The sequence below is a fragment of the Apodemus sylvaticus genome, chromosome X, assembly GCF_947179515.1.
Source record: "Apodemus sylvaticus chromosome X, mApoSyl1.1, whole genome shotgun sequence".
NCBI classification, from domain to species: domain Eukaryota; kingdom Metazoa; phylum Chordata; class Mammalia; order Rodentia; family Muridae; genus Apodemus; species Apodemus sylvaticus.
The window spans coordinates 91,333,904-91,356,008 of record NC_067495.1 but is presented as its reverse complement, the minus strand read 5'-3'; the positions used below and the strand labels follow the sequence as shown (position 1 = coordinate 91,356,008).

The 22,105-nt window shown below is 41.3% G+C and overlaps 1 protein-coding gene across 12 annotated transcripts in view; it reads left to right on the top strand.

Moving 5' to 3' along the window:
• Trmt2b (tRNA methyltransferase 2 homolog B) overlaps positions 1–22,105 on the top strand; it is a 99,746-nt gene that overhangs the window by 50,145 nt on the left and 27,496 nt on the right. For 9 of the 12 annotated variants that reach the window (XM_052170777.1, XM_052170784.1, XM_052170783.1 and 6 more), the window contains one exon: positions 7,751–7,873. The exons of 1 other annotated variant lie outside the window; for it this stretch is intronic. In XM_052170777.1, the coding sequence (XP_052026737.1) occupies positions 7,751–7,873 (123 nt within the window). Of the gene's footprint in view, positions 1–7,750; positions 9,569–22,105 lie in introns of those variants that run through there. 2 more of the 12 variants (XM_052170781.1, XM_052170787.1) reach the window with 2 other exon arrangements.

Here is a 22,105-nt window from a genome sequence, read left to right as displayed (position 1 = left end):
TTGTTAATTTGGATATGTTCTCTGTGCCCTTTGGTCACTCTGGCTAAGGGTTTATCTATCTTGTTGATTTTCTCAAAGAACCAGTTCCCGGATTCGTTGATTCTTTGTACAATTCTCTTTGTTTCCACTTGATTGATTTCAGCCCTGAGTTTGATGATTTCCTGTTTTCTAATCCTCCCGGGTGAATTGGCTTCTTTTTGTTCCAGGACTTTCAGGTGTGTCGTTAAGCTGCTAGTGTATGATATCTCCATTTTCTTTTTGGAGGCACTCAGGGCTATGAGTTTTCCTCTTAGCACTGCTTTCATTGTGTCCCAAAGATTTGGGTATGTTTTGCCTTCATTTTTATTAAATTCTAAAAAGTCTCTGATGTCTTTATTTCTTCTTTGGCCAAGGTGTCATTGAGTAGAGTATTATTCAGCCTCCATGTGTATGTGGGCTTTCTATTGTTTTTGTTGCTATTGAAAACCACTCTTACACCATAGTGATCTGATAGGCATAGGATTAGTTCGATCTTCTTATATTTGTTGAGGTCTGCCTTGTGACCAATTATATGGTCGATTTTGGAGAAGGTACCATGAGGTGCTGAGAAAAAAGGTATATTCTTTTGCTTTAGGGTGAAATGTTCTATAAATATCAGTCAAATCCAATTGGTCCAAAGCTTCAATTAGTTTTACTGTGTCCCTGTTTAGTTTCTATTTTCCCGATTGGTTCATTGAGGAGAGTGGAGTGTTGAAGTCCCCCACAATTATTGTGTTAGGTGCAATGTGTGCTTTGAGCTTTAGTAAAGCTTCTTTTATGAATGAGGGTGCCCTTGTATTTGGTGCATAGATGTTCAGAACTGAAAGTTCTTGGTGGATTTTTTCTTTTGACCAGCAAGAAGTGTCCTTCTGTGTCTCTTTTGATGACTTTAGGTTGAAAATCAATTTTATCTGATATTAGAATGGCTACTCTGGCTCGTTTCCTGAGACCATTGGCTCATAAGATTGTCTTCCAGCCTTTCACTCTAAGGTAGTGTTTATCTTTAACACTGAGGTGTGTCTCCTGTATGCAGCAAAATGTAGGGTCCTGTTTCCTTATCCAGTCTGTTAGTCTATATCTTTTTATTGGGGAATTGAGACCATTGATGTTAAGAGATATTAAGGAATAGTGATTATTACTTCCTGTCATTTTTTATTTATTTTTATATTTGAGTAGTTATCTTCTTTTGGGTTTGATGAAGGAAGGTTACTATCTTGCTTTTTCCAGGGTGTAGTTTCCCTCCTTGTATCGGAGTTTTCCTCCTATTATTCTTTGCAGAGCTGGGTTTGTGGAAAGATATTGTGTAAATTTGGTTTTGTCATGGAGTATCTTGGTTTCTCCATCTATGGTAAATGAGAGTTTTGCTGGGTATAGTAGTCTTGGCTGACATTTGTGTTCTCTTAGAGTCTGCATGAGATCTGCCCAGGATCTTCTAGATTTCATGGTCTCTGGTGAGAAGTCTGGTGTGATTCTGATAGGTCTTCCTTTATATGCTACTTGGCCTTTTTCTCCTACTGCCTTTAATATTCTTTCTTTGTTTAGTGCATTTGGGGTTTTAATTATGTGGCGAGAGGTATTTCTGCTTAGGTCCAGTCTGTTTCGAGTTCTATAGGCTTCTTGTATATTCATAGGCATCTCTCTCTTTAAGTTGGGAAAGTTTTCTTCCATAATTTTGTTGAAGATATTTGCTGGCCCTTTCAGTTGTAAATCTTCACTATCATCTATACCTATAATCCTTAGGTTTGGTCTTCTCATTGTATCCTGGATTTCCTGGATATTCTGGGATACAAGCTTTTTGCATTTTGCATTTTCTTTGACTGTTGAGTCAATGGTTTCTATGGTATCTTCAGCATCTGAGATTCTTTCTTCCATCTCTTGTATTCTGTTGTTTATATTTGTATATATGGCCCCTGATTTCTTCTCAAAGTTTTCTATCTCCAAAGTTGTCTCCCTTTGTGATTTCTTAGTTGTTTCTACTTCTGTTTTTAGATCCAGGATGGTTTTGCTCAGTTCTATCATTTGTTTGTTTGTATTTTCCTGTAATTCTTTAAGAGATTTTTGTGTTTCCTCTTTCATGACTTCTGCCTGTTGACTCAAGTTCTCCTGCATTTCTTTAAGGTTTTTTTTTTTTTTTTTTTTTTTTTGCCTTTCTTCTTTATTGGCTTCTATCTCTTGGGCCTTATTCTCCTGCATTTCTTTAAGTGATTTTTGTGTTTCCATTATACGGGTTTCTAGCTTATTCATGTTCCCCTGTATTTCTTAAAGAGATTCATTTATGTCCTTTTTGTGTTCTTCTAGCAGCATCATGACCAGTGTTTTTAAATCCAAATCTTGTTTCTTTGGTGTGTTGGCATAACCAGGACTTGCTGATGTTGGAGAGTTTGGTTCAGATGCTGCCATATTGCCTAGATTTCTGTTAGTAGTGTTCCTGCGTTTGCCCTTTGCCATCTTGTTCTCTGGAGTTAGTTGGTCTTGTCTCTCTCTGGCTGGTGTTTCAGCCTCCTGAGAGGCTCTAGGGCTATTTCTGCAACACTATATGGCTGGGTTTCCCCTGTTGCAGATTGCTGATGTGCTATCCTCCTCTTGGGTGCCCTTGAAGCCCTAGTGTGCTTTGCACCAGATTGTGTCTGTGAACCAGATGGTGCCCGTTTGCTCCTTCAGGGAGTGCTGAGGGTGTATGCTGCAGGGACCTTTTCTGCATGCTGATCACTCTGCTGGGCAGCTGAACTCCCAACTGGGTTGGTGCACACAAGGTTAGCCTGGCTGCTCAGGCCCTGAGTCTAGGCAAAAGCCTGGCAGGCCAATGTCTGAGCAAAGTTCCCCTCAGCTGTGAGTGTTAATTGGGTCTGTCAGGTGGCCAGTATGGTGGCGTGTGTACACTCCCTGAGAGTGCTGGGAGAGTCTGCTGGGCTAACAACCTCCTGGCTGTGTCAGCACACAAATGGCCCACTGAGCAGCCCAGGGCCTGGGGGCAGTCCAGGGCCTGACAGTCTTAGACCCCTGCTATGTCAGCCTCGGGCTATGCCTGTTAGCTGGTTTGGTTTTGCCTGCTAGGACTCTCTGGCTTCCCGTAGTCAAAATGGCGGGGGGGGGGGGGGGGGGGGGCATGCGCGCCGGCCCGGGGAAACAACCTCCTGTCCGGGTTTGCACACCAGTGGCCCCCAGACCAGCCCAGTGCCTGGGTGCAGGCCAATGCCCATCGGGCTTAGACCCCCGCAATGTTGGTCTCAGGTTATATTTTCGTACCTCAGTCTGTCTGATCTCTCTGGCGTCTGAGAACCAAGATGGAGGCCAGTCTCTAGTAACTGACTGGCGGGAGGCAGAGTTCTGATGTGGCTTCTGTGTGGTGAAAGGTGCTGTAAATCCTCCGCTGCTTGCAGCCTGGCTGGCCAGCGATGGCCAGTGATCGTGGGTGCAGGGTCTGCCTGGACCCTGTCCGCTTGGTTCTACTGCTGATGGCCCTTCCTCTGGACCAGCTGCTGCTGCTGTTGCTGCTGCTGCTGCCGCTCCGTCCATCGGGTGTGCACTTCCTTAACCTAAAAATAAAGATGCCCATGAACATACAAGAGGCCAAATAGATTGGACCAGAAAAGAAATTCCTCCAATCACATAATAGTCAAAACACCAAATGCACTAAACAAAGAATATTAAAAGCAGTAAGGGAAAAGGGTCAAGTAATATATAAAGGCATACCTATCAGAATTACACCAAACTTTTCAACAGAGACTTTATATAAAAACCAAAAGATCCTGGACAGATGTTATACAGACCCTAAGAGAACAAAAATCCCAGCCCAGGAAAATCTCAATTACCATAGATGGAAAAAACAAGATATTCCATGTCAAAAACAAATTTACACAATATCCTTCCAGGAATCCAGCCCTACAAATGATAATAGATTGAAAATGCCAACACAAGGAGAGAAACTATGTTGCGACCACCCTTGCCAGCAAGGAATAACACAACGCAGGAAGATCTTCTTCAAGCAGTTTATTCCCAGGGGGATTAAAAACACACAGACACAGGTCATTCTGCAAGGAGAATGCGCGCTCCCTTCTTTTCTTCTTCTTCTAACCTTACTGAGAGACCAGCAATATATATACTAGAGGCCAGGGAAGGAACAGGAGAAAACAATTATAGTCATAGGTCAGGCACCTGGGAAGTCCGTACCACACCGGGCAGGAAGGTAGGAATCAAGCTAAGCCACGGGATGTTTTGCTCTCAAGAAACCTGTGCAAACAGCTCAGCTGGGGGTGTTGAGCCAAGCTCTTTGGCTCCCAACAAAACTACACCGTAGAAAAAGCAAGAAAATAATCTTCTTTCAACAAATCCAAAAGAAGATAGTCATACAAACATAAAAATAACATCAAAAATAACAGGAAGCAACAATCACTATTCCTTAATATCTCTTAACATCAATGGACTCAATTCCCCAATAAAAAAGAAGGCAAAGACTAACAGACTGGATACATAAACAGGATCCAGCATTTTGCTGCCTACAGGGAACTCACCTCAGGGACAAAGACAGACACTACCTCAGAGTAAAAGTCTGGAAAACAATTTTCCAAGCAAATGGTCCCAAGAAACAAGCTGGTGTAGCCATTCTAATATTGAATAAAATCAACTCTCAACCAAAAGTTATCAAAAAGGATAAGGAAGGATACTTCATACTCATCAAAGAAAAAATCTACCAAGAAGAACTCTCAATTCTGAACATTTATGCTCCAAATTCAAGGGCACCCACATTCATAAAAGAAACTTTACTAAAGCTCAAAGCACGCATTGCACCTTACACAGTAATAGTGGGAGACTTCAACACCCCACTCTCAGCAATGGACAGATCAGGGAAACACAACAGTTTCCCTAAACAGAGACACAGTTTACAAATGGATTTAACAGATATCTATAGACCATTTCATCCTAAATCAAAAGAATATACCTTCTTCTCAGCACCTCATGGTACCTTATCCAAAATCGATCATATAATTGGTAACAAAACAGGCCTCAACAGATACAAGAAGACTGAACTAATCCCATGCATCCCATCAGATCACTATGACTAAGACTGGCCTTCAATAGCAACAAAAACAACAGAAAGTCCACATACACATGGAAGCTGAACAATGCCCCAATTAATAATAACTTGGTCAAGGAAGAAATAAAGAAATCAAAGACTTTTTAGAATTTAATTAAAATGAAGGCACAACATACCCACATTTATGGGACACAATGGAAGCAGTGCTAAGAGGAAAACTTATAGCTCTGAGTACCTCCAAAAAGAAGCTGGAGAGACCATACACTAGCAGCTTAACAGCATACCCAAAAGCTTTAGAACAAAAAGAAGCTAATTCACCCAAGAGGAGTAGAAGGCAGGAAATCATCAAACTCAGGGCTGAAATCAACCAAGTAGAAAGAAATAGAACTATACAAGGAATCAACAAAACCAGGAGGTGGTTCTTTTTTTATTGGACATATTCTTTATTTACATTTCAAATGTTACCCCCCTTTCCCAGACTTCCCCCATAGCCCCTATCCCATCCTCCCTCCCCCTACTTCTTTGAGGGTGTTCTGGTTCTTTGAGAAAATCAACAAGATAGATAAACTCATAGCCAGACTAAACAGAGGGCACAGGTGGAGAGAAGAGGACTTATGGGACATATGAGGGGGGGGAATTGGGAAAGGGGAAAGCTTTTGGAATGTAAACAAAGAATATAGAAAATTTAAAAGAAAAAGAAAAAAAAGAAACTGTATCCAAATTAACAAAATCATAAATGAAAAGGGGGATATAACAACAGATCCTGAGGAAAAAAGATCAGATCCTACTACAAAAGCCTTCACTCAACACAACTGGAAAATCTAGATGAAATGGACAATTTCTTAGACAGATACCAAATACCAAAGTTAAATCAGCATCAGATAAACCATCTAAACAGACCCATAACCCCTAAAGAAATAGAAGCAGTCATTAAATGTCTCCCATCCAGAAAAAGCCTAGGACCAGATGGTTTTAGTGCAGAATTCTATCAGACCTTCAAAGAAGACCTAATACCAATACTCTTCAATATTCCACAAAATAGAAACAGAAGGAACACTGCACAATCCATTCTATGAAGCCACAGTTACACTGTATTCTCTCTTGGAGATGGAATGGTTTCTGTCTAATCAGAAATTTGTCACAATTTTCTCTCATAGAGGACTTCATAAGAGATTTTTTTCTTCTTCAATCATGTTTAATGTTCCAAATAGATTTTAAAAACTGGTTGAGTGCATATTACTCTTAGCTTCAGAAGTTATCATACATATTTAAGAAGCATTTAGCTATTATAAGTTATTTTGATGACTTAAAAATGTCAATACTGTGTTGTATATTTTAAAATAAATTTTATTAGTTTAATAAAAAATACTTTGAATTAAAAAAGGAAATACCACAAAGAATCCCCATTCCTTTATATGCTGTCTTTAAGGAAGGGCCCCTTCAGAAACAGACCCTAATTACAATTTTCTCTGTCTAGAAAGAACTGAAGACAGGACTATAGAGCTGGCTCAGGGGTTCAGAGCAATTAATTGATACTCTGGTAGAGGATTCAGGTTTGGTTTCCAGCTCTCACATGGTAGTTCACAACCCTGTGCAACTCTAATTTCTGGGGATATGACACTCCCTTCTGACCTCTGCAGGCACCAGGCATGCATGTGATGCATATATGTACATACAAGGAAAAACTCGCATACACACAAAAATTAAATCTAAAAAATATTTTAAAAAGAAAGGACTGGGGACATATGAGAGACAGGAAAGATTACCTTTTGTACCTTTTAATGTTATTTCATTTTTACTTAAATGAAGGCATTAAATTGTATATTATATAATACTAATGAGTGTTATAATGAAGTGGTTAAGACTAAACCTAGTTGGGCATGGTGGCACATGCCTTTAATCCCAGCACTCAGGAGGCAGGCTGATTTCTGAGGTCAAGATAGTGAGTTCCAGGAAAGCCTGGGCTACACAGAGACACCCTGTCTAAAGAAACAAACAAAACAAAACAAAAAACAAAAACAAGACTAAACCTAGAATTCAGCTAGTACATTGAGCAAATTTCTAAACATGGCCTCAAAAAGGCAAGTCAGTTTTAATTTGATTTAATTTTTTCTACATATGGTAGAAAAAGTCCAATAGTGCAAAGCACAAAAGAATGGGTACATATCTCATAAACATCATCTGGTGTGTGTGCGCGCTCACACTCTCAACAAAGGACAACTTATAGGTATTATTTTATGAAACCATCTACCTTGTTTTTGAGACAGGATCTCTCACTAGTCTGGGTTTCACCCAGTGCTAGACTCACACTGGCCAGTGAGCCCCAGAGATCTGCCTGGTTTTACTTTCCAGAACTGAATTTCAAATGTGCCAACATACTTTACATTTTTCCATGGATTCTGGAAGTTGAACTCAGGTGCCTTGCCAACCAAAGCCATCTCTGCAGTCCTTTTGATGCCTTTTGCTTTAATATTGCCTGCTTATAGTGTGTTTGTTGAGCCACAGCTCTACTGTAAGTTTAGCATCTCTACACTAGTAAGGAAGATGGATAAGCAAAAGTTAGAGGAAAATAATGAGGAGTGAGGATGAGAGCCACACTGGCTATGTGCAGACAAAGGACTTCAATTTTAAGTGTCGGTGCTCCTGTGCTTGCCTCTCTTTGTTTGTGTGAACTGATATTCTGGTCTATTTCTGCAGACTGTGCTGTCCTCCAAACTCTGCTAAGAAGCTTCTAGGTGACCCTTTTGTCCTGAGAGAAGCTGTACCTGTGGATTTATTTCCCCACACCCCACACTGTGAGCTGGTACTCCTCTTCACTCGGTAAGATCAAGAAGCCGCAGGCTAATAAGGCTGAAGTTTCGGAAAAACACCCAGGTTGCCATGGGAGACCGTGGAAGCATCACCAGAAAGACCAATTTTGAATCCTGGCAAAAAGAATTTGGCTAGCCTCCTTCTCTGAAGCAGATTGAACTGTAGCTTGCCCTATTCCTTTGGGGCTATCCGTATTTCCCTAGCTTTGATTGCTCTTAACTCCTTGAACCTGAATTTGTGTTGCTCCATCCTTTTGTTGTCTATACATCATTCAATATACAGCTTTGTCCCTACCATGGGATTCTGTTGTGGGGACAACTGCTTTTTGAGCAGCCAGCAATAATTTAATATTGACCACAATCTGTATATTTACTCTGAGATTTTATAATTTGCATTTTTTGGTTTCGTTTTGTTGTTGTTGTTTTGTTTTGTTTTGTTTTGTTTTCAAAACAGGGTCTCACATAGTGCACACTGGCCTTGTACTCACAATGCAACTGAGGTCGACTTCGAACTTGTAATCCTGCTTACACTTTGTGAGTACTGGGATCACAGGAATGTGCCACCACACATGGCTTTATACAGTGATGGGTATCAAAGCCAGGGAAGAACACATGTGAGGGAAAACTGTTTACTAAATGAGCTACAGCACTAGCCCCTTCCAAATGTTCTTAGGAAGTAGAACCAAATTGAGCTTTTTACGATGCAGAGTAAGAAGCTAGGGAGATGGCTAATTGGGTAAAGTGCTTATTGCACATATATGAGAAGCTGAGATTGGATCTCCAGCACATAATACCAGGGCATAGTGGTACCTGCCTTGTGCTGAGAAATGTATACAGGGGGATCCTGAGGGTTTTCCTAGACAGTCAATGTAGCTAATAGGGGTTCAATGTGAGACCCCCATCTCAAAAAAATGTTGAAAAATGATAGACACCTGAAATCAGTGTCTGTCCTCCACAAGTATAATCACACACATATGCTACACACAAAAAGTTATATAATTATTACAGGGTTGTTGGGCTTTCTAGACTTTGACATTTCTAGAATGCCTTTTCATGATATGGTTATCTCTGGGGCTGGAGAGATGGCTCAGCACTCGCAAGCATGTAATACTCTTGAGAGGACCTGAGTTTGATTTCTGGCATCCATGTCAAGTTTCTCATAACTGCCTATAACTCTATTTCCAGGGGATCTGATACCCTCTTCTGACCTCCATGGATGTGGTACTTATATGCACAAACAGACAGACATTCACACACTTGCAAATACACATAATTTAAAAATAATTTTACAAAAACTTAAAGAGAGGCAGGGCGGTGGTGGTACACGCCTGTAATCCCAGCACTTGGGAGGCAGAGGCAGGCGGATTTCTGAGTTCGAGGCCAGCCTGGTCTACAGAGTGAGTTCCAGGACAGCCAGGACTACACAGTGAAACCCTGACTCAAACAAACAAACAAACAAACAAACAAACAAACAAAACACTTAAAGAGAAAAATGTGGTTATCCTAGGAACAATAATGTCATTCCTCTCTTACTGTAGAAGGAGAGTTAGTCATTAGAGGGACCCAAAAGGATTAAGCAACCCCGAAAGGAGGGGCTGGAGACTTACATTGTCCTGGTCCTGTGTATTATGGAGGAAGGAAGCACCAGCAATCCTATAGTAATCCAGTCTGTATTATAATAAAGTAGATGTTGAAATTAACTATATTCACTGTCTGTAGTCCACGATTTTTTTTCAATTCTGGAGTTATCCTTGAGTACTTGTCTAACATTGTGTTTTGAATACTCTAATGGTCTGAAGACATGGAAGTTATGTGTGTTGCCAGAATTACAAAATAATAATTAGGTCAGCAGGATTTTTCTCAGTCCTAAAGGCTCTTAAAGCAGACTGCTTCTCAAAAGAAGCAGTTAAAGCTTATATCAAATGTCGTATATGTATATTTTTGAGGTTGGGTCTGTCTTAGTGTTTTCTTGCTGTGGAGAGACACCATGGCAAAGGCCACTGTTATTATGACTTAATTGGGGACTCACTTACAGTTTTCAGAGGGTGAGTTCAACATGGTGGGAGGGGGTATGGAGGCACAAAGGAAGGCATGGCACCAGAGCAGTAGCTGAGAGATTTACATCTGATCCAGTGATGGCAATCTGACTAATAGGTAGCTTAGGACTCAGCCCTTACTGTCTCTAAGAATTGACTAGCTCTGGGGGATTGGGTGGCTGAGGGGCAGAGTCTTTAGCCAGAGGTTATCAAGATGTTAGAACAACACAGAAATATACACACTATGCAGGACAGTACATACTTATTTAATGATATTAGAAGGGAGCTGGGTTTTGAGGTTCATGCCTGTAATCCCAATATTTGAAAGACTGATGCAACAGACTGGCTATGAGTTCCAGGCCAGTCTGGACTACATACAGATTCATTGTTTGGAGGAAAGGCTGAGGAGTCAGTATTTATTCCATTAAATTGTTTTTCATAGCACATATTTATTATACATCATATTGTATTACATATAGATATTTTAGTGTTTTGTTTTTGTTATTGCTCTTTTGGCTATTGCTCTTGGAGATTTCTTTAAGAACTGTTTCATTGTCTTTTTTCAGTGTACATGAAACCATTACACTAGGCATCTTCATTCAAGTACATATGTTTCCATGTTGGCCATTTCTTCCCCCTGCAGAATCTCCTCAGCCTGTTCATGTTAGTCTCTTTTTGATCACCTAGACAGTTTTTGATTCTAATTGTAGGTCATGTATGAAAGAAAACTTGGGTATCTGTATTTCTGAGACTGGCTTCATCTGCTTGACATTATAAAATGATTCTTTATGGCTAAAAGCATTTGATTGTATGTCCCTTATCGGTGTCTCTGGTTTTAGATATCAGGTTTTAGTGTTAACATGTACCCTCCATACATCTTGTGATTCCAATGTGCAGCCAAAGTTGAGAAGCAGTGCTTTGCAGGTGGGTCTTTATGTTTCAAGTGTGTTCTTTGGATCCCCAGCTTTGGCATCCCTTGAGCCAGTTCGATGCACAGCATTTTAGGCATCATTGACCTGAATTGGATGTACTGGGCTTGGCATCCAGAGATCTGTGTTTTGCCACCCCTTGCTAGTGATGCTAATGCACGCTGAGCTACAGGACTACTAACTCTGCATGACTCTTTTCAGCCTTGGCTACACACAAATCACCTAAGGACTTTATTACATCTGTTTGTTTACTTGCTTGCTTATGTGTACATGAGTGTGGAGGTCAGAGGGCAACGTGTGGCAGTTGACTTTCTCCTCCCAGCAGGTAGGTACCAGGCATGGGATTCAGATTATCAGAGTTGGTGGCAAGTACCTTTACCCTTGGGGCCATCTTGCTAGCCCCTAAAGACCTCTTAGAACAGGCTCTTGAGCATAACATCTTCAGATATTTCGGAATGTGCATCATTCATTGTGAGCATCATTATTTTTAAAGCTCCCCAGACAACTCTTAGATGCGTGTGTACTGTTGGGTGGGGTGGGGTGGGAATCCTTGTTTTTGGTTTTTGTCTCCAAGATGGTGTTGATGTGGTGAATAAAAGTGCAAATCAGGTTGGAGATACTCTTCCACAGTAGAACCACCCAAGAGCTGTGAATAGTGATTTTCTCCCTGTAAAGCACTTAGATTTTGCATGTCTGCTAAAATTGTTGTGATATTCTGCTAAGGTTTTGTTTTTTGTTTTATGTTTTGGTTTGTTTTTGTTTTCTTTTTGTCACCTTTGTCACAAAGAGTGGTGCAGGAAGAGGAGACAACTATTGAATTGCATTCATCAAATTAACCTATGGTTGTGTGGCTCAGGGGCATTTTCTTAATTGATGAGGATTATGGGCAGCTCAGCCTGTTGTGTGTGGTGCCATCCCTGCAGGTGCTCCTGGCTTGTATAATAAAGCAAAGTGAAGAAGCCACAGGGGCAAGCCACTGAGCAGCTCCCCTGTGGGCCCTGCTTCCTCTCTGACTGTAAGCTAAAATAAACTTTCCTCCTCAAGTTACTTCTGGTCATGGCTGTTGCCACAGCAGTCAAAAACAAAGACAATAGGTATGGAAGAAATAGTGTTTCATACCATTAGCGGTTAGTGATTGTAAATGAGCCATAAAATTAACTCTCACACATTGGGGGAATGTGAAGTCACTTTAATCTTAAAGTAAAACAATTGTTTAAGGATTTATCCTTAGTCTGCTTCCAGTCCTTCCGAACTGGCTGCTGAGAAGTCTCATTTTAAAGTTGCTGAAGGCAGGCGAGCTAGCTCTGCAGATAAAGGCACTTGCTGCCAAGGCAGATAATCGATGACTTCAATTCTCAGAACCCACATGGTGGAATTAGAGAACTGACTCCAGCAAGGCGTTGTCTTGAGCTCCACACACATGCTTCCTGAATTCACACATGAACGTAATAAAAACAGCCTATTTCAAACAATTCAAGTTGCTACCAAGTGCCAGTGCCAGCTTTGCCACGGCTCCTTTTTGGTTGTTGTTTGTTGAGACAGGGTCTTGCTAGGTAGGCCTGGCTAATGTGGTACTCAGAGCAGTCCTCCTGCCTCGACTTCTCTAGTGCTGGAATTGGAGGTGTGAGACCCCACTGCCTGCTTTTGCTGTTGTTCTTATGCCAGTTTTAGAGTTTCAGCTGCCTCAGTGGTTGTCAGGCTTATGTGCACATTTTAATCCCTGTGGTGCTTTAATTGCACTAATTAAGTGTATGTGTGTCCTCCTGCCACATCTTGCATGCAGAAGGTCAGAGGACAACTTGTAGAAGTCAGTTCTGGCCTTGCTCGCTTTCCTCCCTTGATCTATTACTGCTGCATCCTATGCTCTTTTGTTCAATCCCATTTCACATGGTCATCATCCTTTCTGGAACTGAAGCCTAACAATTTATCTTGGTCACTTCTGTTTTTATTCCTGAACTTTGTTGTGTTACATTAAACTTTGTTTAAATAAATAAAAAAAGGAAATCAGTTCTGTTCTTCTACCACGTAAATTCTGGGTGGCCAGGTTTGACAGCAAGAACCTTTACCCACAGAGTCATCTTGATGGCCCTCCTGTGATGCTTTTGAAAATCCCCTAGCTTGCAGCTACTGCACTATACCAGAAACACATTTATAGAGGAACACATTTATACTGCATTCTACAATGTCAGAATTTATTGAATAAATTCACAAGGTTTAGCAGTTTCAATGGCAATTTGTCACAAAAATCTTTCTAGCTTGGAAGCCTGGGTGAGGTGAATGCAAGTTCTTTTATTCCAGTCCCATTCACTAACTCTCATAGCACACAGCACACAATCAATACAGCTCTGTGTATGTGTATGACTTACAGAATGAACACAAGTTAAAGAGGCTGCAGCAGAGTTCAGGCGGTTTCAGGAATGGGCTTAGGAGGGTTTGTATTGACAAGACAGTGAACCAACCCGAGCTGGGAGGGAGCTATGCAAGTCAAGTTTTGGAGCACAACTACAGTGTGTAACTGTGAGAGGTTAAAAGGCAGAACTGGGTGGAGGAGGAAATGGTGGATTAGATGCAGGCCCAGATGGGCAAACAGGTGGATGGGTAGGAAGTCGAATAGACTTCATCAACAGTAAGGGACCAAGCTAAGTCAAAAAGTCCTTGGCCTGTGACATCACATACCAGGTATATCAGATGATAGGTAGATAGGTCATGCCATCAAGTGTTATGGGGTCCAGTTGATAGAGGTACACCCTTTCCTTGGTTGTTTCATAAGTTCCTGAGCCTTGTTTCCCTGATATGATTTTAATATGCCCCGCAGTTTTATTTCACTCCAATAAATGTATAAGATAGAGCCTATTCTAAAGAATATGAAGATATTCTAAAGAATATCTAAAGAGTCATTTATCAGTCCATGCTGAATGGTTGTTGCCTGTTATTTTAGATCTAATCAAGGGCTAAAGTCATCTTTGCCCCTCAAAATGGAGTTGAAATCTACCTTAAAAATGGAGTCTCCTAGGACAGAGCACAGTATGAAAAACTACTGTTTTGTACAATATGGGGTCACTTAGAGTAAGGTATAATGGTCTGATCTCAACACAGGTCATGGACTTGAAGCAGATGTTCCAGTTTAATTAGTGTAGGGTATGTTCCAAATATCTGAATTTTTTGATTGTTTTGGTTGTGAGCCTAACATTTAATAGCTGAGCCATCTCTTCGACTGTGAATGAGCCATCTGAATTTTTAACAGATGCCCAAAGTGATTCTTCTGGGCAGCCACAATTGGCTTAAGGCAACAATCACCAATCTGTGCCTTAAACTCCTCCAGGGATTTTTTTTTTCAAACTTCCAAGGCTTAGGGCACATTCTGACTAATTAAATTGTCAGTCTGGACAGTAGATGGTGGCACATACCTGTAATCCCAGCACTTGGGAGGCAGAGGCAGGTGGATCTCTGAGTTTGAGGCCATCTTGGTCTACAAAGAGAGTTCTAAGACAGCCAGGGCTACACAGAGAAACCTTGTCTTGGAAAAAATGGAAAAAATTGTGTTGAAGTCTCTAAAAGTACCACATAGACATTGAAGGTTCCAGTGTGTGCCCAGCACTGAAAACCATGGGGTTTGAGTGTTTGATATGCTTGGTCGTCTTCATGCAGGAAAAGAGAGAGTGTCATTTGCTGAGATTTAAGTCCTCTAACCCTTCACCCTTAAGATCAAATTATAATTTACAACTCCTAGGATCATTAGTCATTTTTTCCTTAGGAATATAATTCAGAATGGCTTGCCCACAAAGTGCAGTCTCGAGAACTTGCCAATTAGTCCAAATATCAAGGGAACACTGAAGTGAAATGTAACTATTATTTTTGAGACATATACATTTTCCCTCAGCAGATTCTATTCCATTACCATATAAATTTCCACATTGTATTTCTCATTAATTTTCCTCAGAGGAACCCAGAGGATGTCATTATCTACACTTGGCCACAAGTCACATAATGGAAGAACAAGTATTATAAACATCTCCAAGCCCATCTGTAGGGTGTGAGGGAAAGAGATGGCTCAGCAGTTAAGAACATTTGTTACTTTTGCAGAGGACCTGGGTTCTGCTCCAAGTGCTCACATGTCTTAAAATCATCTGTATCTCTAGTTCCAGAGTATCTACCCTCTCTTCTGAACTCTGTGGCCAACAGATATGCATGTGATATATATAACATACATGCAGGCAAAACATTCATACACTTAGAATAAATTACATCTTATTTTAAAAACCCATCTATAACTGTTAGCCTCAAGATATTGAGAAGGCAGATGTCTTTACACTGAAGACCTGAAGAAAATTTAATGTTTCAAGAATGTTGGTTTAAACCACATGTTTTGAGATTTTTGAACAGGGTCTTACTATGTGGCCCTGGCTGGCCTGGAACCAGCTATGGTAAACAGGCTGACCTTGAACTTTCAGTGGTCCTCCTGTTTCTAGATTCCAGGTGCTGGGGTTGCAGGTGAACACTGCTGCATCTGGTGGTAGTCACCAAATGTATTTCCTAATTTTCTTTGGTTGTAACTAAGCCAGAGATACTTTGAGAGCAAGATATGGCTATGCTATGCTTAGCTGCTTAGTGGTTAGTTGTTACCCACTGGCCTGTAGGAATTGAGTACTGTGCCCCTAATATTCAGCAATGTCTGAACTGTGGCAGGAGCTTAGAGAGGCAATTTGACATGCTAAAAGAAGCAGCTTTTGAATCAGGCTGACCTGGTCTTGAATCCTGTCTATCATTTACACATCCTAGTGACTTTGGACAACTTACTAAATCTCTTCAACTCTGTTTCCTCTCCCTCTCCCTGTAGAATAAGGATAATGGTGGGACATATAGATGCTGAGTCTCTATCATCCATCATGAGCTAAAAATGCATTTAATCCACTTGACCTATTAATACTAGCTTAGCAGCCCTTGCACACAATAGAGTAGCAGCTGTGCACTTTTGTGATGGCGTGACTGCCTGGGAGATATCCCCCCTCCCCATCACTAGGGTGCATGCAGCTACATGTCACTAGCCTAGGAAAAATATGAACTCAAAATCCAAAATATACTTTTTACCGGAATGAGTATCATCTGCATCACCTTAAAGCTGAGACATCATTAGCTTGAACCATTGAAAGTTGGTACTTAATTTCGGGCAAACAAAACCACACATAGCAGAGTCCCTTCCATGTTGTGGGTGTTTGTTTCTCAGCATTTATGTTATACTTAACATAACAGTTTGAGGAGAAGTGAAGCAGCGAAAAGAGACAGGGAAGGCTATCCTTCTCACTTTGTTACCTTCATAATGTTGCTAGCTAAATATAACCTACTTGTCAAATCCTTTCATACAGTTGTAAGTAGGGCTAATGGAGGACTTCTTTTTCTCCTGCTCTTCCTCATCTGCTCCTCCTCCTCTTCCTCTCCTTCTTCTTCTTTCTCCTTCTCTCCTCCTCCCCCTCTTCCTCCTTCTCCTTCTTCTTCTTTCTTTTCTTTTTTGACATTAACCCTTTTCTTTTTTGACACTAAACCTGATGAGGTGGATACCTTGGATTCAGGACTTTCATATAGTTATGATGAGATTTTCTTTTGGATTCAAGAGCTCAGCACCGTATTGTTCAGAACATATACTACCTTGCCCCCATTTGCCCTCCAAAGAGAAAAGTTGTTTTGGAGATGAGGAAGGTTAAACACTGTACTGTATATGATCCTGGATTAGTTACTGAATGGAAAAGAGGCATTAGTGGAAAATACTAGTAAAACCTGTATAACTCTTTAGTAACTACTGTTGTACTAATTGGATGATAATATGATTGTTTTGTCAGTATACTGGAGGTAGATAAGAGGTTACCATTAGAGCTATGTAGGTTGAAAGGTCTATATCAACTCTTTGTACTATATTGGCAACTCCAGTAAATCTAAAGTCTGTTTCAGTTTACAAAGTTAACACACCTGCTATCCCAGCACTGGAGAAACAGAAGAGTTCAAGTTGAACCTGGGCTACATAGAAATATTCTGTCTTAATCTACCCTCCTCCAAACAACTCTCCCATTTTTTTTTAAGTAAAACAAAAACTAAGTATTGACTGAAAACCAATTCTAGAAAAACAAGGTCTATACATTATCCAGAGAGAGAAATTTACTCAACTTGATACCCAGACATGTGGTAGATAAAGACTGACTAATTTTAAGTGCTAGGTATGACAAGGTAACAAGATAGCTACCAGATAGATAGCAATGTCTTACAAGTAACTATCGATTGAATGGGGAGTGGGTTTCCTTTCTTTCAGAATAAGTGATTGTGTTTCAAAGCATAGTAGCTTGACTTAACAGAGGCCCAGATGTGGATAGATTCTGGTCATGGAATTGTTTGGTTGGCTTGAGGCTTGGAAGGAATTTTTCACTGTGGCATTCAGTTCTCTACATTCTGAATCAAATCATATGTGGAGTTTACTACTATGCAAGCTAAAAAGCAGGCGTCTCTGAACCACATATGACAAGAATGAAATTTTTCTTTAAAAACTCATTAGGCTAGAGGTATAGCTCAGTTAGTAGGGTACCTGTTTAGAATTCAGGAATCTTTGGGTTCTATCACTAGGACTGTATAAAACAGACATGGAAGTACATGCCTTTAATCCCAGCACTTGGGAAGTAGAGACGGGAGGGTTAGAAGCTCAAGGTTATCCTTGTCAATGTAGTGAGCCTAAAGCAAGCCTGAATTGTAATGAGACCCTTTGTCTTAGTTATGGTTTTTAATGCTTCAATAAAACACCATGATCAATTTCAAGTTGGGGAGAAAAGAGTTTATTTGGCTTACATTTCCATGGTGTACTCCTTCACTGAAGAAATTCAAGACAGGAACCAAAGCAGGCCTTGAACCTGGAGGCAGGAGCTGATGCAGAGGCCATGGAGGGGTGCTGCTTAGTGGCTTGCTCCTCATGGCTTGCTTAACCTGCTTTCTTACAGTACCCAGGACTACCAACCCAGGGATGGCCCCATTCACAATGGGCTGGGCTCTCTCTCATCATCACTAATTCAGAAAAAAAAAAAAAACCCTACAGACCTGCCTACAACTCAGTTCTTGGGAGATATTTTTTTCACTGAAGTTCCCTCCTCTCAGATGACATTAGCTTGTGTCAAGTTGACATACAACTAGCCAGGACATTCCCCTTCTCCCCCCAAATGTTTGGGAGGTGCATGTGCTTTATCCCAGCTGGAGGCAGAAGGATATGTTCTAGGCCAGTCTGGGCTGAATAGTGTGGCCTTGTTTCAAAGAAAAAAAGTAAGAAAAATGTGATATGGCAAAGGCCATGGACTCTAACAGAATTTTAGCGCCCATTCCATTCTGAAGCTCTTTAGAGACATACTCTCTCTCACACGTACACTTTCCCTAGTTGCAATCAGCATGCTTTCTCTGTCATCTGTTGTTTTCACTTAACATCATTTCACATTCTGATTTCTGTCCCCGCAGTGCACATAATTGCATGCTTAATGGCTGTGTAGCATTCCATTGTGTGAAATAGCATGCCAGTTCTTAGGGCTGGGCCTATTTTCATGAACAGACCCAAAGGCCTGCTGTCTCTTAGCACTAAAGGTTTATTTTAGTTCCTGGAAGTGGCAACTAGCATGAGCGTGGGCTCTGCTGGGACTCTTGAGTCATCAGCACACAGCACAGTCTGGGTGCTTTGTTAATGTTGCTCTGCCTACCCACTCCACTGCGGAGCTTCCCTAGGCTGCCTGGACCTGAGCTGGACTCCTCTTAGGTGCAGAGGCATCAGTGTAGACTCTCTGCTTCCACAACCTCTGACCCAGATCTGATCCTAACATAAGAACAGCATAAAATATCTGCTGCTTTCCCCCTCTCCTGGGATCACAGTGCCACTGAAGTCCCCTATAGAGTCTGAAGCACAAGCAATGTGAAGAAGAAGAGTGAGGGATGGGTTGTTACAGCTGGAGGGATAATGGAGGGAGCAGAGATGCCATGGTCAGAGCTCTAGGTGCATTGGCAAAAATGTAGTGAGCTGATGGCACCATTCCAAGTTCCACAGGGTTGAGTGGTAGCTGTCTTTCTTCATACCTCTTTCGGGCAGAAATCTCAATATTTGGTCTTCTGCTAAAGGTAAAGGATTTGGGTGAGCCTCAGTTTGACTCCTAACCTAGCCATGGCCACTGGAATCTTCAGGACAAGAACAATAGTTGGTGTGCAGGATTCTCCTGAAGAAAATGGTGTTTGCTGGCTCTCGTTATTAGGTCATTCCAGCAGCAACTGCCTTGAAAAGAAGAGATTTGTTATCCTACCCTAAACCATCACTTCAAGTTCAATTTTATTGTTCTTTGTTGTTGTTTCGATAGTTCTTGTAGCCTGACTGGTATCAAACTTGATCTGTGGCCACAAATGACCTTGAAGTTCTGATCTTCCTGTCCTTCCCTCCAGAGTACTGGGATTATAAGCAAACACTCTCATGCCCAGTTTTGAGTGGTGCTGTCATGCATAATTAGTGTGGGGTTGGAATGCAGAATTGAAACCCATTTAGAGCAAAGGGATCTCCCTACCTATCCACAGTAAATTCTGTAGTTCCAAAACCTAGATCTCCCTTGGAAGAACTGAGTACCTGAGCTATGTAGAATTTGGATTGTGAGCCAATGTCATGTGCTTAAAGTATCTCTAACAATATGTATCAGTTAATTATCATTGTCAACTTGGCTGGATTTAGAATCTCCATGGAAACACTGCTAGCTATGTCTATGAGTTCACTGATGGAAGACACCATGAATGTGTGCAGTAACACCACAGTGGACTGGGGCGGCCCTTCTTTTCTCTACCTTGCTGCTGTTCATAGGCTTACATACTGTATTTATCTTCTCTGATAGCTAAGAACAGTTTCCTGCCCAAAAAGACACATGGCATGAAGAAACATGTGTAGTCAATTCTCTTAAACAACTTGGTGTTATCAGCTGGCCATGGTGGCTCACACCTTTAATCCCAGCACTCAGGAGACAAAAGCAGGCAGATCTCAGGGTTCAAGGCCAGCCTGGTCTACAGATCAAGTTCCAGGATAGCCAGAGGGACACAAAGAAACCCTGTCTCGAAACCCCTAACCAAACCAAGTGAAGAAAGAAAGCATGGTTTATTGAGTTTCAGTCTCCTGTCTTATAAGACTCTTTTCTTTTGTACTGAGCATCAAGCCTGTTGCCTTGTGCATACTAGGTAAGTGCTTGCTCTACCCACGTGGAGCCCAAGCACTAATACTTCTTCAATGGAGGCATGTGTGGCTTCTCAGGCTGAAAGTGCTGGACTCCAGAACTCTTTAACAGGCAAAGTGGGTAGAGTGAGAAGATTGAAATGCCCTGGGAAGGATGCAGCTTAGACACAAAGAAGCTCAGGATTCATGAAATATTGCTCAGTGCCCAGTTATAGCATTCAGGGCAGTTATTTCCTCTTCTGTATAACAGCTTTGACTAGAAGTTCTATAAAATGCTTTTCTACACACAACTAATTAGCTGAGCTTACAAGCATATCAAAGACCTATAAGGCATTTAAAGTGGTTCTTTTGGATATAAGATAGCAACCTCAATGCCACAGACCTTTAATCCCAGAATTCTGGGAGGCTAGGACAGGGACATCTGTGTGAGTTTGAAGCCAGCCTGGTCTACATAGAGAGTCCCAGGACAGCCAGAGCTACACAAAGAGGGGGAGGAGGAGGAGAAGGAGAAGAAGAAACATCTTTCAGGCAGGGTTGTAAGACAAGTTTTTAGTTGAAAGGTTTATATCTATCAAATAATGGGTTGATTGACTTATACTTCTTGGTGAAACAGTCTAGGGTAATTAGGAACATGGGATATGGAGTTGGGCTTTATTTATGAGTGTATGTGTGTGTGGTGTGTTCATACATATAGATGCCAGAAGAAGATGCAGGGAGCCCTGATCTGTATTACTCTTGTTGAGACAGTCTTTCATTGAACATGGAGCACTGCAAGCAGCCAGCAAGTCTCAGTGGTCCTCCTGTCTTTGCCCCTTAAAGGGTTGGGCTTACAGGTGTATACATGTTCAGACTCTGCTGTGTTTTACATGGGTTCTGGGATGTAAACTCAAAAGTCCCCACACTTTCACATCAAGTCCTTTTATCTACTGAGTCATCTTTACAGCCCCTGTGGACATGGATTTTAGTTTAAAAACTGGTTCTTCTACCTCCTAGTGAGTGCTCAGGGACAAATTATCTAACCCCTCTGAACATCACTTTCTGCTGCTGCAAGATAGTGATAATAGAACGGACATCAGAAGCTTCTAAAGATGAAAGGCAGTGATATATTTAAAGGAGTTAATCCAGCATCCAACAAAGTGGAAGTGCTCAATCAACTATGCCTGCTGGCCCTGTTGGCAGACTTCTGGTTAACTGAATTCTCCTCAATATTTCTGGTTAACTGAATTCTCCTCACATAGACAGGAATGCACTTCAGCATTATTTCCTGGCTATAGTTCTTTTTCTAGAGGGATTTGAAGAAAGGCACATGTGGGTCTTTTTGGCCCAATGTAGCTCTAGCTATGCAGGTTTGGATCCCATTTCTTGCTCTGCTTTTTACAGTATCCTTATGTGGGAATGATGCCAAGTGCAATACTTTCCCAGGAAGGTTGAAAATATAACAACAGATGGGAAAGAGTTAGCACTGTGCTTGGTATCCAGAAAGTACTCAATAAATGGAGCCCATAATGAAGATGAACTAACCATAATTGTAAGGGACCATCATGATTCTAGCCACAGCACCCCAGCAGTGGAGTAGGAATCCACACATATGTTAAGAGGCAGCAGTTGCTGTTTCTGAAAGGCTAGCAAAGTAATGTGGTTTCCCAGATAGTAGCTAGGTATTTAAAACAGACCTGGTTTTAGAGGTGTGACAAGCAAACCAAACAAACCCAACCAACCAAACAAACCAAAAGAAAATGATTGAGTAGAGCATCATTCTTATTTATTTTGCCAGTCCCTTTATACCCGAGAACCTTAAAGAGAAACGTGTGATTCTAAAGTAACCCTGTTCGTCTAAGGTTCAATTTCAGTTGTGCATGACATTTTATCCGTAAGCTTTGTCAGGAGCATCTCAGTACAAATGGGAAGTCTTTGCTCTTCTTTGCTCAGGTGGACAGCACCTAACTTCCTGAGGCTCTTGGTGAGTATGGATGAACTTAACTGGCTACCACACTGGTGTGCAGAAACAATGGTTCTCAGGGATGTGATGTTAGAATAGGTGAACTTGTACGTGGGCTGTAGAGGCG